The sequence below is a fragment of the Merops nubicus genome, unplaced genomic scaffold, assembly GCF_000691845.1.
Source record: "Merops nubicus isolate BGI_N331 unplaced genomic scaffold, ASM69184v1 scaffold229, whole genome shotgun sequence".
NCBI lineage: Eukaryota > Metazoa > Chordata > Aves > Coraciiformes > Meropidae > Merops > Merops nubicus.
In genome coordinates this window covers 1,311-14,961 of record NW_008632819.1, presented here as the reverse complement: position 1 = coordinate 14,961, position 13,651 = coordinate 1,311, and the positions used below count along the sequence as shown (strand labels likewise).

Here is a 13,651-nt window from a genome sequence, read left to right as displayed (position 1 = left end):
ACCCTGCACAAACTCCCCCACCCATCAGAAAAGCCCTACTGCTGAGATGCAGAGGACACCTCGTCCCAACCTCTCCCAACCCCCTGAAGAGACCACCACCACCACCTCCCCCAACTAAAAGCCAGAGAGAGAAATGCCAAGTCTCTTTAACACAGGCCCAGGAGGACCCTGCCCACTTGAGAAGCAGCTCCCACCAACCCATCTGCTCCTTGATCCTCAAGTCACACGCTCCAGGAACAAAGTCTTGGCTCTGCTGGAGAGCTGCAGAGCCCCAAGTGCCAAGACTTCACAGAGCCCCCTCTGAGATGATAAATATGGCCTGTTTTACACACCAGCTCCCTGTCCAATTATTGGTACTTAGGCCCAGTCCTCTTCCTTAATGAAAGAGTCAAGGCTGGCTAGCCCACAATACGGTGATGGAGAAACAAGCCCAGGATGGCAAATAAAATCAACAAGTCATTATCTGTGAGCCTCTCAGTGGCTTTAAAGTGCTCGTGCACTGACACCATACACATGCAACTGTTCCAGCTGTTAGCAGCCTCCCGGGATGTTTGGCTATGGGAAATAAAAGGGATAAAAGACTCAAAACTTGGGGCTCCAGAAAAAAAACCAGATTTTTCCCAGGCTTCACTGGAGGAAAACACATTTGTGGGAAATTGCTTAGTGGTTTATTATAGCATATAGACACAGGAGTGACTGTCTGAGTGAGGAGAGAACTGAAATGCTTCAGCAGTTAACACAGCAAGTGAGGCATGGGGGGTGAGAAACCTCATCAAGCACAAATCTCTGCCATGGTCTTGGGAGAACCGCCAAGATCCTCATCCCTGAAGAAATTTAGGCACCACAGAATGGTGGGGTTGGAAGGGACCTCTGGAGATCACCTCATCCAAACCTTCTCCTAAAGTAGAGTCGCTCAGAGCAGGTTGCCAGGAGGGTGTTCCTGGCAGGTTTGGAATCTCTCCAGAGGAGACTCCACGACCTTTCTGGGCAGCCTGCTCCAGGCTCTGGCACCTTCACAGGAAGGAATGTTTTCCTTACATTTAGGTAGAACTTCCTGGGTTTCAATTTCTGTCTACTGCACCTTGTCTTGTCACTGGGCACCAGAGAGAAGAGTCTGGCCCCATCCTCTTGCCCCCCGGGGCACTTTAGCTCTTGCTCAGCACTGATCAGATCCCCTCTGAGGCTTCTCTTCTCCAGCTCAGCAGCCCCAGGGCTCTCAGCCTGTCCTGGCACAGAGATGCTCCAAGCCCATCATCATCTTTGTAGCCTCCACTGGACTCTCTCCAGTAGTTCTTCATCTCTCTTGAAATGAGGAGCCCAGAACTGGACACCATACTCCAGATATGGCCTGACTAGAGCAGAGTAGAGGGGGATGACAACCTCCCTTGACCTGCTGGTCACACTTTTCTTAATGCACCCCAGGATACCACTGACCCCCTTGGCCACAAGGACACATTGCTGGCTCATGGGGAACTTGTCTACCAGGACTCCCAGGTCCTTCTCCACAAAGTTGCTTTCCTTAACCTGTACTGGTGCACAGGGTTACTCCTCCCCAGGAGCAGGACTCAGTACTTGCCCTTGTTGAACTTCCCTGGGTTCCCACAACCCACTTTTTCTCATTCCAAAACCAATGTCTATGGTTGGCCAGCTGCACCTCATGCTCATGCCCACCAGCATGTGCTCTGGCCCTCCTCTTCCTCCAGCCAGTTGAACTCACAAAGCTGGCAGAAAATCACTGAATTATTTTTCTGGACTACTTTTCTGTTGGTTTAGGGAGTTGATTGACTCAGCCCAGGATATAATGGGCAGCAGAGGTGGCGCAAGAGTAGAGGTGGTGTAAAGAGGAGTCTCCCATTCTGGCATCAGAAAGAAAGCAGCTCTGGTTTAGCTATAATGTGCAGCTTCACCATAAGATGTAGTCTGCTCCTGCTGAGGCCAGATATGGGAAGTTAAAGCTCCTATTTCCAGCAGAAATCACCAGAAGCTTGCACTTATTTTTCTATATCTACCATGATGATGCTCAAACCTAGTGCAGTGAACCCTCACCTTTAGGTGCCTCATCCAGAGCATTACACAGCGCCCAGTCACACCCAGGGGCACAAGCACAACATGTGACCAGCTCTCTGCTGGCTGGACCAATGTTTGTGAAGCCCTCTCAGTTGAAACACTCAAAAAAACTGTGAAGGAAATCAGGGTGAAGGTCAAAACAAAGGAGAAATGCTGTGATTTCTGAACCTTCATTTCCTCTCTTTAAGCACAGAACTTCAACAAAATAAAAAAGGGTGGAGAGACTGGAAGAACACAATACAATATCCTGGGAAAGGTTTTCTATTGTCTTTTGTTTCAATTTTGAATAGCTGCTACGTACTGCAGACAAGACCCAGAAGAAGAAAAGCTCAAACTTCCCAACCATGGGACAAAGACTAATCCATAAGACCCAAAAAAGGCCTTGAAGCTGTACAGCCACCCCTGGCAACACAGCTGTCCCCATCCCCACCAGAGGTCAGTTGGAGGGCTAGGACAGTGAAGACAGACCACGGAGGTGAAGGAGAGCTCACCTGAATCAAACTGCTCCACGTTGCCATTGGCTGGGCTCTGACCCTTCTCTGGGGAGAGATGCTGGGTCTCCGGCATGGTGGCGATGAAGGATGCCCTGGTCTCCATGGTTCAGAGGAAGAGGTCTTGCCTTCCTAATTCATCCTGCAGCAGGGAGTGCCTAGAGGACAAGCTGAAAGGAAAAGAAAGAAAAAGATGAGTCATTTGTTCTACCTACACCAACCCAGTCCCTCAGCCTTTCCTAATGCCTCTCAAGTTATCCCATGTTGACTGTAACCCTTCAATCCTCATCCCTCCTCCAAGATGAAGCTAGGGTTGGACGAGGAACCACAACAAAGGACCTCAGTGCCAATAACAGCAAGAACAACAATAGTAACAACAGAGAAGATAATGAGGTAATAAACAGCATCCAAAACAGCCACGACTCAAAGCTCAGTCCAGCTCTCTGGATCACCAACAGAGAGGGAAGAACCAGCCCAGAAGATGGCACAACAATGCCCCCACCCAAAAAAAAAAGGCAGGGAAGAGCAACTCAACCATCCTCAAGCAAATACAGCCTTTGGCTTCCAACTTCTTGATGGCTAACACTGTGTGAGATATTTTTCACACCACAAATAATCAAACACCCAAAGGGTCTATCTATATATAAAGGTATAAAATAAAAGGTAAAATAAAGGTATATAAAGGGCATATAGCTATATAAAGGTTATCTGTGATAACAAAACAGGAAACACTGAATGGAAAATACTTGGTGAGACTGAAAAAATTCTAGATAATAAAGTTCAGCATGGAAAATGCAAATACCCCAATGAAACAGGGCTGGCTGCAAATGGCTTTTGAATGGAGACTGACCTAAGGTAGCTGCACAAGTTAGCACCATGCAGGGCAGCAAATACTAACTCAGGTGCAGACTGGGTTATGTTGGCAGAGGAGACTCTTCTAGAAGGAATGACCATAGTAAATATAAAGTGGAATAAAAACATGCAGAGATGAAAATTACATGAGAAAGGGCATAGAGAGTGAGTAGAACTTGATGCAGGCACCAGACAAAATGAGAACTGTATTTCTAGCTACAGTAAACCACCAGACAACCACTACCCAGAGGTACAACTTTAGAGGTAGATTAAAAAGGAGTCCAAAATGAGCTTTGGAGGAAAACTCTGAGATGGTGATGAATGACTAGGTGTCAGAGGAGGACTGAGAAAGAGAAACCAAGAGCTCGGGTTATGGGCACAGAGGGAAGCAGCTATTCACACAAGATATGTTGAAGCAAAGACAGGTTGTAGGGACGTGTGTGTCCAGAATATCCAACGAGGAGGACTCGTCCTGCTTATTAGCAGATGCCTCCAAGACCTGCGTGGCAGAGATGAGTGTGCTGGCAGCACTGACACCAAATGCTCTTGCAAGAAGCATGACTAAAAGTAGGAAAAAAAAAAAGTTTACTGCCAGAGGCCAGGCAAAGCAGGAGGTAATAAGATTATAAAAATATTATGGGATTTTTTTTTCAACATTTACTACTCAGGTCGCATATTCAGGAAGACCAGATATGGTGGTTGTAAAATAGAAAGAAGGTTTTTCATTTCCAGTTTTTAAGGCTGTTCCAATGAAAATGGTGAGGAGGAAAGGCACCTGCAAGCAGCTACAGGAGGAACTGGAAAAGATGAGGAGCGTGTCAAGGGTGTGACATCCATTAACTGAACCATGGTGGGACTGTCTGACAGAGCAATTACAGCTGCAACATGGTGACTTTAGGACATTCAGGACAAGGACTAATGGCTTTAAACCAACAAAGAGTAGATCCAGACTACTTAAAAGGAATATAGGGAACAGGTTGCCCAGAGAAGTGGGAGATGCCCCATCCCTGGAAATGTTCCAGGGGAGGTTGGATGAGGCTCTGAGCAACCTGCTCTAGCTGCAGATGTCCCTGCTCAATGCAAGGGGTTGGACTAGATGACCCTTAAGTGTCCCTTCAACCCAAAGCGTTCTATGATTCTATGACTGCCATCTGCTTGTTGATCTCTTTGCCAAGTGCTCAGTATTCCTTGAACACTCCATAAGTAATGGTCACTTCCCCACCATGGTGACCACTACAGCACTTCATCTTTATTCTTCCTTGACATGAGACTTGCTAATGAATTAAATGTATTATATACTACAAGTATTTTGAGTGTAGCTAATCTCAGAACATATCTATCACTCATCCCCTGTGTATATTAAGTTTCAATTAACCAAGAAACTAGAAGCAATCAGTCTCCTGAAAGTCAAAAAAAACCCACTTCTTCTTTGGTAAAGAATGCTTCCTTAAATATCATTCATAATAAATTGGTCAACTATCAGGATTTTACATCAAGTCTGTTAAATGTGAGAGGAGGGGAGGTGTCAGCAGAAGCTAAACCTCGAGTAGATTCAACTGTTGTCATCCTTGCCTTGGACCAGACAGTGATGGAAGGTAATCTTGGTCTACTAAAAAAAAGTTCAAAGAATGGAGAGAAACAGCGAGATCAATTTAAACACAACGAATCCATCATCTTAAACAGAACTCAGGGACAAGAACATAAACACCAAGAAGAAAGATAAGCTGCTGGGTAGTGTAGTTAAATCTTGTGGTGCTCCCATGATGCTGATAAGAGAGTTATAAGGTGATAAAAAGCTGAAGGTGTCCACTACAACTGAACTGGTTTTGAAATGTCCTACTAAGAGCATGCACACCCCAAGAAAACTGGACCTGTCAGAGCCTACAGCTTATTTTGTTATTTTAGGAGTAACTACTTTACCATTTATGACAGGAGGGCATTTAAGTATCTTCCCAACATGATGGCAACAAGACCAAGCTCTTATGCAAACATAAGCTTCAAGATAGCTCTGAGCCTCGGTGTTGATATAACTAGCAAAGAAAGCTGACATAGGGTATTAATTTTTCACTTCATATTAATTACTGCTAATTAACACTTCAAGCAAAGTCCCCAGCCATCGTGCTAACAGCAGCATGCTGACTGGCCTGCAATCCTCAGCACCAAACAAGCAGCACACAGCACTGTACTCTGATTTCTCCAGCAGCCTGAAGAAACATGTGCCCACTGGAAACCAAATTAAGGACCACAAGCCACAGCGCCAGGCTGTAAACCAGGGGATGGGAAATAACAGCCAAAGAGGCTCAAGGTGACACTGCACCAGGCAGGAACACAAAGGAAAATGGGATGAAATGGCTCTGAAGGAGCAGGGAGGGGGGAAAATCCCTGGCTTCAGGTCCCCCGTTCATTGTCTCTGCACAGTGGTGGTTCAAGCTGATTCCATTCTTCCTCCACGTACTCCCATTCCCCTGGTATTTCAGTCAGATCCAGAATCTTAATTCACAGGCAGAAAAAGGCAGGCAATATAAAAAAAAAAAGGATCTCTTTTATTTCCTTCCTCCCACGGCTGTCAGTCTCAGCCACACCACTATCTCAAACACGTTGCCCTGTCATCTCTATCAATATTGGCTCTTTGGGTAAGTCCCAGCTTTGGCTTCCTCGTGCTCTTGTACATTTTTCATCTCCTGGTGAGTCTTCTTCTTCAGAGAAAGCCCCTGGAGAGAGAGGTCCACTACTCACCAACACAAACCCAGCACCCTACAGCTCTCCCTTAAGAGTTAGTCCTTAAAAAACTGAGGTTCTCCCTCCAATACATGCTTGGTTAATTGGGACTGACCTAAAAAAGGCATAAAAAAGGATCCAAAAAAGATCTTCCATCCTTGAAAACCTCTGCTTGGATAGTGCATCAGTTGTGCCAACGTACCACTGAGTGCTGAGTGGTGGAGAAGCAGAAACCCCATTGCTTCCCTAACCATCTGGTCAGTGCCTCCAACATTCAGGAACAGTCATTGGCTTGAGAAGGTCCCACCTCTGGGTAAGGAGAGACTCTATTAGTGCAGCAGGGCTGCAGTAAGGGCTGTCAGCAAGACCCCACATCCTTGGTGAAGAGCTCCTACCAGGGACATGGCTGGTGGGAGGGTGGGTCCATGGGCAGCTCCAGGGCTCACTGCATTTCCAGAGCTCAACCCCAGGTATGTTGGCATATAAGGAATCCACATTTCTTTTTCCAGCCAAGTTGGAGGGAACACATCTTATGAGGAGCTGCTGAGGCACCTAGGGGTGTTTAGCCTGGAGAAGAGGAGGCTGAGGAGAGACCTTCTGGCTCCTGACAACCCCTGAAAGGAGGTTGAAGTGAGGTGGGGGTTGCTCTCTTCTCCCAAGGAACCAGAAATAGGATGAGAGGAAATGGGCTCAAGGAGGTTTCAACTGGATATTAGGAAGAATTTCTTTTCTGGCAGAGTGGTGAGACATTGACCCAGGCTGCCCTGGGAGCTGGTGGGGTCCTCATCCCTGGAGGGGTTCAAAAAATGTGTAGATGTGGCACCTGAAGACGTGGTTTAATGGTCATGGGAGTGTTGGGTGATGGTCAGACTTGGTGATCTCAGAGGTCTTTTCCAGCCTTAATGATTCTGTGATTCTGAGATAAATATGGAGTGGCCCCAGCAGATTTTCCTGGTGACTTCATCTGCTAATTTCACCCAGTCCCCTCCAAGCCAGGGGCTACTCTACACAATTTCATGTAGCTTTGACCATCTTTAAGACTTTTGCATGACCATGAGTGAAAAACCCATCAAGGAAACTATTTTGAAAAAAATGAGACCAGATCCACCTGCCTGAAGAGTCAGGAAACTGCAGCCATTGGTGCTGAAGCTCTCAGGAAGCAGGACAGGACCACGCTGAGACCCTGCCCCAGGCCAACCCTGGAGCTCAGACAGTCATTCCAGTTGTCTCCTCTTCTGTCTTGCTTCCAATGCACATCTTTTTTATGCCCCCCACCTGGCCAAATGGCTTTACATCAGGTAGAATGGGAGCATCTAGGCCTGAGTCAATGGACCAAAAGCCTAGGTAGGACATGGGTGACAGAGGACCAGGTCTTCACTCCACTGCTGTCATCACCTTCGGATTTTCCAGCACTGCAAAACCCCATGAAACAGCACTGCAAGCAACAATGCCCACCAATCCTACCCATCTCAGGTGGGATTTGCCTCACCTAGGCAATCATCTGCAGCTAACCAAGAGAAAGCCCCTCCAAAGGATGACTGGTGGTCCTTGCGTGGTCCAAGTCAGACACACAAAATTCAGATGAGAATTGGCCAGCAAACAAACTGAAGAAGTGAGATGCCCAGATGCCCTATGGTACTGGCCCTGTATGTGGAGCAGGGTGATAGAGAACTCAACCTTGTGGGAATCTATTTAGGGTGCATTGCTTAATGCCAGGTGACCCACCGAGGCAACCTCTCAACTGTGGGATACAACATGAGACCAGGCATCACTCAAGAGTCAGGGCAAAAAATACCAAGTGGGTACCTGCCCACCCTCAGGGACCCCTCTCCACAGTATCTCCTTTGGGACTCTGACCAACCACTGCACTCCTGCAGCCCTTCTGGTTGCCTCCATTGCCTGCTAGCCTGGAGGTGCCCATGTCCCGTGGGCCCCAGACCCAGTAAACACTGAGGTTAGTCCTCCCAGTAGCCACGCTTCAAATCACAACACAAAACCCTTGACTTTTACAATACAAACCAAGTCAATAGCATTCTCTGCTGGGTCTGAAAGTCTGGATCTCCATTCTTTGCTTTAAGCAGTGCAGGTGACCTTCTGCAATGCTCAGAGACCACCACCCAGCAACATAAGGCAATAAATGCAGTGTTCAGCTCCTCCAAAAAAAAACTACTTCATGGGTAATGCTGCAAATCATCCCATTGCATTTAAGGTGAGGATGCAGAGGAGCAGCACTGTGGCTGAGAAGAAAGCCTGCTCCTCCAGGCAGAGCTCCCTAAGCAGAGTCCTAGCTCAGGCAGGGCTGCTAGAGCCAGCCTGCCACAATATTTACACCCCCTGAGCATCTGCACAGTGCAAATGGAGGCTCATTTGGAAGGGCTATTGAACACATTAAGGAACAGCTTTCACCTCCTTGAAAAAGAGCTTGTGTCTCTTCTCAGACAAAGCACCAGTTGGAAACCTTTTAAGGATCACTTCTTCCAAATTTCTGTCCTTTTTTATGATGATAACTATTTATTTGAGAGCTTCCCGCACCCAATGTTTTCACTTACATCAAGTGACAATTTCTCCTTCATACTCAACACCCCACAGGATTTTATTAGGGGCAAATTACTGCTTTGAACAGCACTATGTTGGTTCAGATGTACTCTGGATGTACTTCTGGGATGGAAGAAAAATCCCAAATCTGGAGAACGAGGAATCTTCACAGTATTCACATATATAAAAAACAGCTGAATGGGGACAGAGTGTAATCTGTTATCCAGGTTCTTGGTGGATCCAAGAGGAAGGTTTGGGTTTAAACCACAGGGGGGATGCTTAATTTGGGCACTACTAATAATGAATCTGGTGAAGAAGTGGGATAAGCACAGAGCCTTGACACAGCAGGGCTGGGATGCTGATCTGTCCAGAAACAGATCTTGGTAGAGTTAAATCCTTCCCTGGGGTAAAAGATGGTCTGTAGAAGCCATGGAGGTCTCTTCCAGCCCTCCTGCTCCAGCCACTCAACAGGGCTGACCTTTCTTGAAGTCAAGCATCAGGATCATTTGTGCTGCAGCACAGAAAATAAATGACTAAGCCTGGGGGGAAAAGATGCAAAAATGGGAAACTAGAGGAACCATCACTGCAGGGATGGGCTGGATTGTCCATCTTCAAGTGGAACAGGGACAAGAACCAAAGTTCTCTGAAGACACAGGGTGGAGAATGGATCATGAGAGGTGGTGCCAGTGCTCAGTAATTCAGCAGGTCCCTGCTCTCCTCTCTTCTTGCATCTTCCTTCCTCAAACCTTCTATGCCAACAGAGACAGACCTGTTTCACAAAGCAATCTTCTCACCCTCCCCAGCTGGCACACCCCAGAGCCTGGGATGCACACAGAGATAAAGAGCAGTAAGATAAGATAACAGAAAGTAAAAGAAACCTCATTAGAAAAACTAACTGGTTGGCAGCAAAAAAACCTCCAGTATTAGGCAAAAGAAAAACAAAAAAAGGGCCAGAAAAACAAAAAAAGGGCCAGAAAAACAAAAAAAGGGACAGAAACAAAAAAATAGGGCATATTTAAGATGTTCTAAAGCTCTCAGCTGAATAAGGACCATGTAGAAGATCACATCAATATCCCCAGTGCTGATTTCAACAGGCAAAAGAAGGGCAGGGAAGAAGAACTGAGTCTTCTATTATAAATAATAGAATAAATAATATAAATAGAGTAGAAGAATCAACCATCTGCAATGCCCTGTCCTCTCCCACCTCTGTGTCTGAACAGAGCTGAAATGAGGAGGCTTTTCAGATGGGTCACCTGAACACACACAGCTACTTATCACCCCAAAACATCTCATCTGAGGTTTATCATCCCAAAACATCAACCACGTGGATAAAAAATCCAGCTGTACCCCCTGAATGGGACCCATCAGACAAGTGATAGAGGTGATCCAGCAGCAAACACAAAACATTGTTTTCACAGACCTAATATAGGGTCAAATTCAGGAGTTCCTCCTCAGCCAAAGCCCACCACCCAGGGCAATCAGCTCTGCCATCTGCAGCAGTCAGAGCTGTTTTCCACAAAAAAAATACGAGATGCAAACCAGGATCCAGGAAAGATCTGCCACCTCCTTCCAAAAATTCTTAGTAAAAATGGCATTTTAGGTCTTGGCACTGTCTGGTTCACTCAAACAGCACAGCTGATCAGCAGCTGGGCTCAGTCCTACACACACTCACAACCCTTTTGGTGCTTTTCATCCAGAAGCAGTTTCACTGACTGACAGGATCTGCCAAAATTAATAATTAAAAAAAAAAATCAGCCCTTGCAGCCATCTCCTGCCACCACTTGGTACAACAGCAGAAAGAAGAGGACCCTTCCCTTCACCAAGGGCATGTGTGGCAGCCAGCAGACACCTGCCAAGGTCTATCCAGAACCAAATTCCACGAGACATTTGAAGTCAGAGTCCTGCAAGTCCCATTTACGGTGCTAATTCCACCCCATTTCTCTAAGAAAAGACAAACTGGATTCCCTTTTAATGCCACAAGTGGTCCCTACAAGATGTCATGGTGACCATGTGAGCTGCTCCAGGACATCCAGGTTTAATGCCCCACCATCACTCACACAACAGGGCACTGTGGAGTCTGGTCTTACACCCACACCTTGCTCAAAACACCTTCCAAGAAACAGTTCAATATTCTTTTTTCTTGTCCTTTCCTTAAAGAGGTAATTTTGGTGCATTCAAGAAAGCTCTTGCTTTCCACCCAAAAGCCCTGGCAAGGGGCTTAGGGCTCCTTAGACTTTAAGGATCCTCAGCCCATGGTCTTCTTGTCTGATCTCCTACATTAAAGGGAGAAAGAAGACTGTCACCTCCTGTATTTTACTGGAGGGGGTTTATCTTTATTTCTCTTTATTTATCTTTCTTGCTAAGCAAATAGATGCAAAACTTTCCAACAACTTATATTCAACCTGGGTTTCAGGACTTTACCCAAGAAAACAGGACTTCCTTCCACAAGCCACCCAGTGATGGTAAGAGTAGTAATCATGAAAGCAAGAACCATGAGGAAGAGTAAAAATAGCAAGGATTCTGCACATACCTTTTTTAAGCCTCACACCTACTCAGAAATGATCTCTTGGTCAGCTGTCAAGAACTGCTTGGGTTTCTTTTTTATTTCCTTTCTTTTTATTACTATTAAATTTTAGAGGCAATACTTCTGATTCATAAAAAATGGAGTAAGTGGGAACACATTTTCCAAAGCAGCCCTCTCAAGAATGCTTTGTTTAGGTCCTGCAAAAGGCCAATCTTAAACTTTTTTCAGGGTTTTTTTTAAAATACCCATGACAAAGTCTTTGCTCATATTTCTGTGTTGCTCTGTTTTGCAACCCAAACATTTTTAATCACTGTAGGACTCATTCCTGAGTCACAGAAAATAAAGTCAGGAGAAATCTCCTGGCAGAAAATCCATAGGACAGATTTTACTGGTTTTATCAGAGATGATTGTCACGTCAAGATCAACAGCTTCAAATGATGAGTTTTAAATATTGACCAGGCTACTCTAATCCTAAAAAAAAACCTGCTCCCAGGGACCAGCACACGACAATGACAGAACAAACTCAGTATCTGCAAATAGCATCACTGGGAACAACAGTGGCAGCTGATACACTCTGTACGTGTCAATACTCACAGCAATAAAATACCTCTGACATCTCCACTGCCTTTAGGTCATCTAAAACATGGTCAGCACATCAATTTTCCCTGTGCACCTTCAGTGACGTGCTCTGGCTCCTCAGCTTCAAGTTTTGGCTACTCATCCCAGGTTCTGGAGCTCTCCACAACTCCTTTACTTTGTCACTTAGACACAGTTGGGGACCAGCCACCTCCTTCAACCACCACCTCCCCTGAAAACTCCTTTGGCCTCTCTCCATCCCTCCCCTCACCACACACCAACATGAATTTAGCCAGCAAAAAGTCCTCAGAGAAACAAGCTGGCATGTTCTCCACCATGTCCTGACCTTCAACAGGTAATGTCACATCCCCTTGGTGATGCTCTCCTGTCAGGCCAGCATCCCAATGGCTCTGAAAGGTTTATTCTCTTTCTAGTAACACTACCATAAAGTTTCAATAAATGCTTCATTAAAGCATCAACTCTCTGTCCAGCCAGTCAATTATCACTCATAATCACAGCCACATAACGAGATATATTTTCTACAGATGTTCTTACATCTGTGCAAAACACTCCCCACCTCTGCAACATCCTTAGAACATCTGTTGAATATTTTGTAAATGTTTTCTCAATATATAAATGAAATTATACTGCCTTGTTTATAATGCATCTACTGTCCCATTACCCTGTGAACCCCCTTAAATCATTAAAAAGGTATTTACTTGTTGTTTACAATGTTCTAGTCTCTTGATAGCTCTTTGCCATATCTATTTACATGGCTTCTAGGTCTTCACTTAGTAACAGATTACACCCAGCCTCCATCTTATCACAGGAGTTATTAGGACCTAATCCTTTCTAAGCACTGAAGTTATTAGGCTTTGTGAGAATATCTTCTTCCCTTCCAGAAATACTGGTGGAGAGGGGAAAAAATAAAAAAGGAAAGAAAATAAAAAGCCACTCACATCCCTGCTCACCCAGGCAACAGTCCCAACTCCAGAGAGAAAAGCTGCCTCGCCTGCTCCTCCTCTGCCCCCAGCAGAGGAAATCAAACCTCTATGTACCTAGAGGCTTCATGAGAAGAAAAGCAAATTGCACTAAATTCTGGCCAGCACCCTCTTGCCACTGCAGGAAAAAGTGCCCATCATTTGCACCCATCAGAAAGTGCAGTTTGCAAGGGAAGAGCCATTTTAGGCTGGGTTTTTTGTTCCATTTTTTAAGCAGATCGAAGCAAGGGAAGAGGGGCAAGACCCCAGGTACAGGGGGATCTGCAGAGACCTCTGCACACCCTCTGCATCTCACATCCTCAGCACATAACCAGGCGAAGCTGCCTCTGAGCTGGGTCACCAAGTCTCTCTGCTACAGCCTTTCCCCCCTAAAAGCACCAGGGGCACAGAGTGCTTTTAAAAGCTGTCCTGTCCAGAAAGCATCCAGTTTGGGGATGGGGAGATTCACAGAGGGGGGACTGCTTCCATTTTGCAATGGCTCTGTCCCCTCCCACCAAAAAGTCCACAGGCTGATGCTGCTCCACTTGAAGCTCTTGGATTTTGCCACCCAAGTCCCACCACTGTTTGACAGCTGCCTTACACGCTGCTCTGCTCATAATTAAAGCTGTTCTTTGCTACGTTGATACAAGATCATACTCCATCCCCCAGCCCCGTTCCCCTCAGATATCTGTGATGTGAGTTTGCTGCCTCTCTGCACAGCAAACCTCGGTCCTGGCAGGGGCTGGGGGGGAAATGAGGAGGGGGAAGATGGAACAGAGCCCTTTTGGAAAGGGAAACCTCAACCTGCACGCCAAGGTGTGCAAACAGCATCTCCAGCAGCCCCTGCTGAAGAAAAGCCCGGTGGGTTTCTGGCGAGCATCTCCAAGAGGTGCAGGGAAACAGGCAGA

The 13,651-nt window shown here is 46.1% G+C and overlaps 1 protein-coding gene across 1 annotated transcript in view; it reads right to left on the bottom strand.

Moving 5' to 3' along the window:
• The window catches only part of SFMBT2 (Scm-like with four mbt domains 2), a 95,945-nt gene extending 93,213 nt beyond the window's left edge, over nucleotides 1-2,732 (bottom strand). Inside the window, exon 1 of the mRNA XM_008948002.1 lies at nucleotides 2,559-2,732. Coding sequence (XP_008946250.1) covers nucleotides 2,559-2,664 — 106 coding nt within the window. The 5' untranslated portion in view covers nucleotides 2,665-2,732. The remainder of the gene's footprint in view (nucleotides 1-2,558) is intronic.
• Between the last annotated feature and the right edge of the window lie 10,919 nt (nucleotides 2,733-13,651).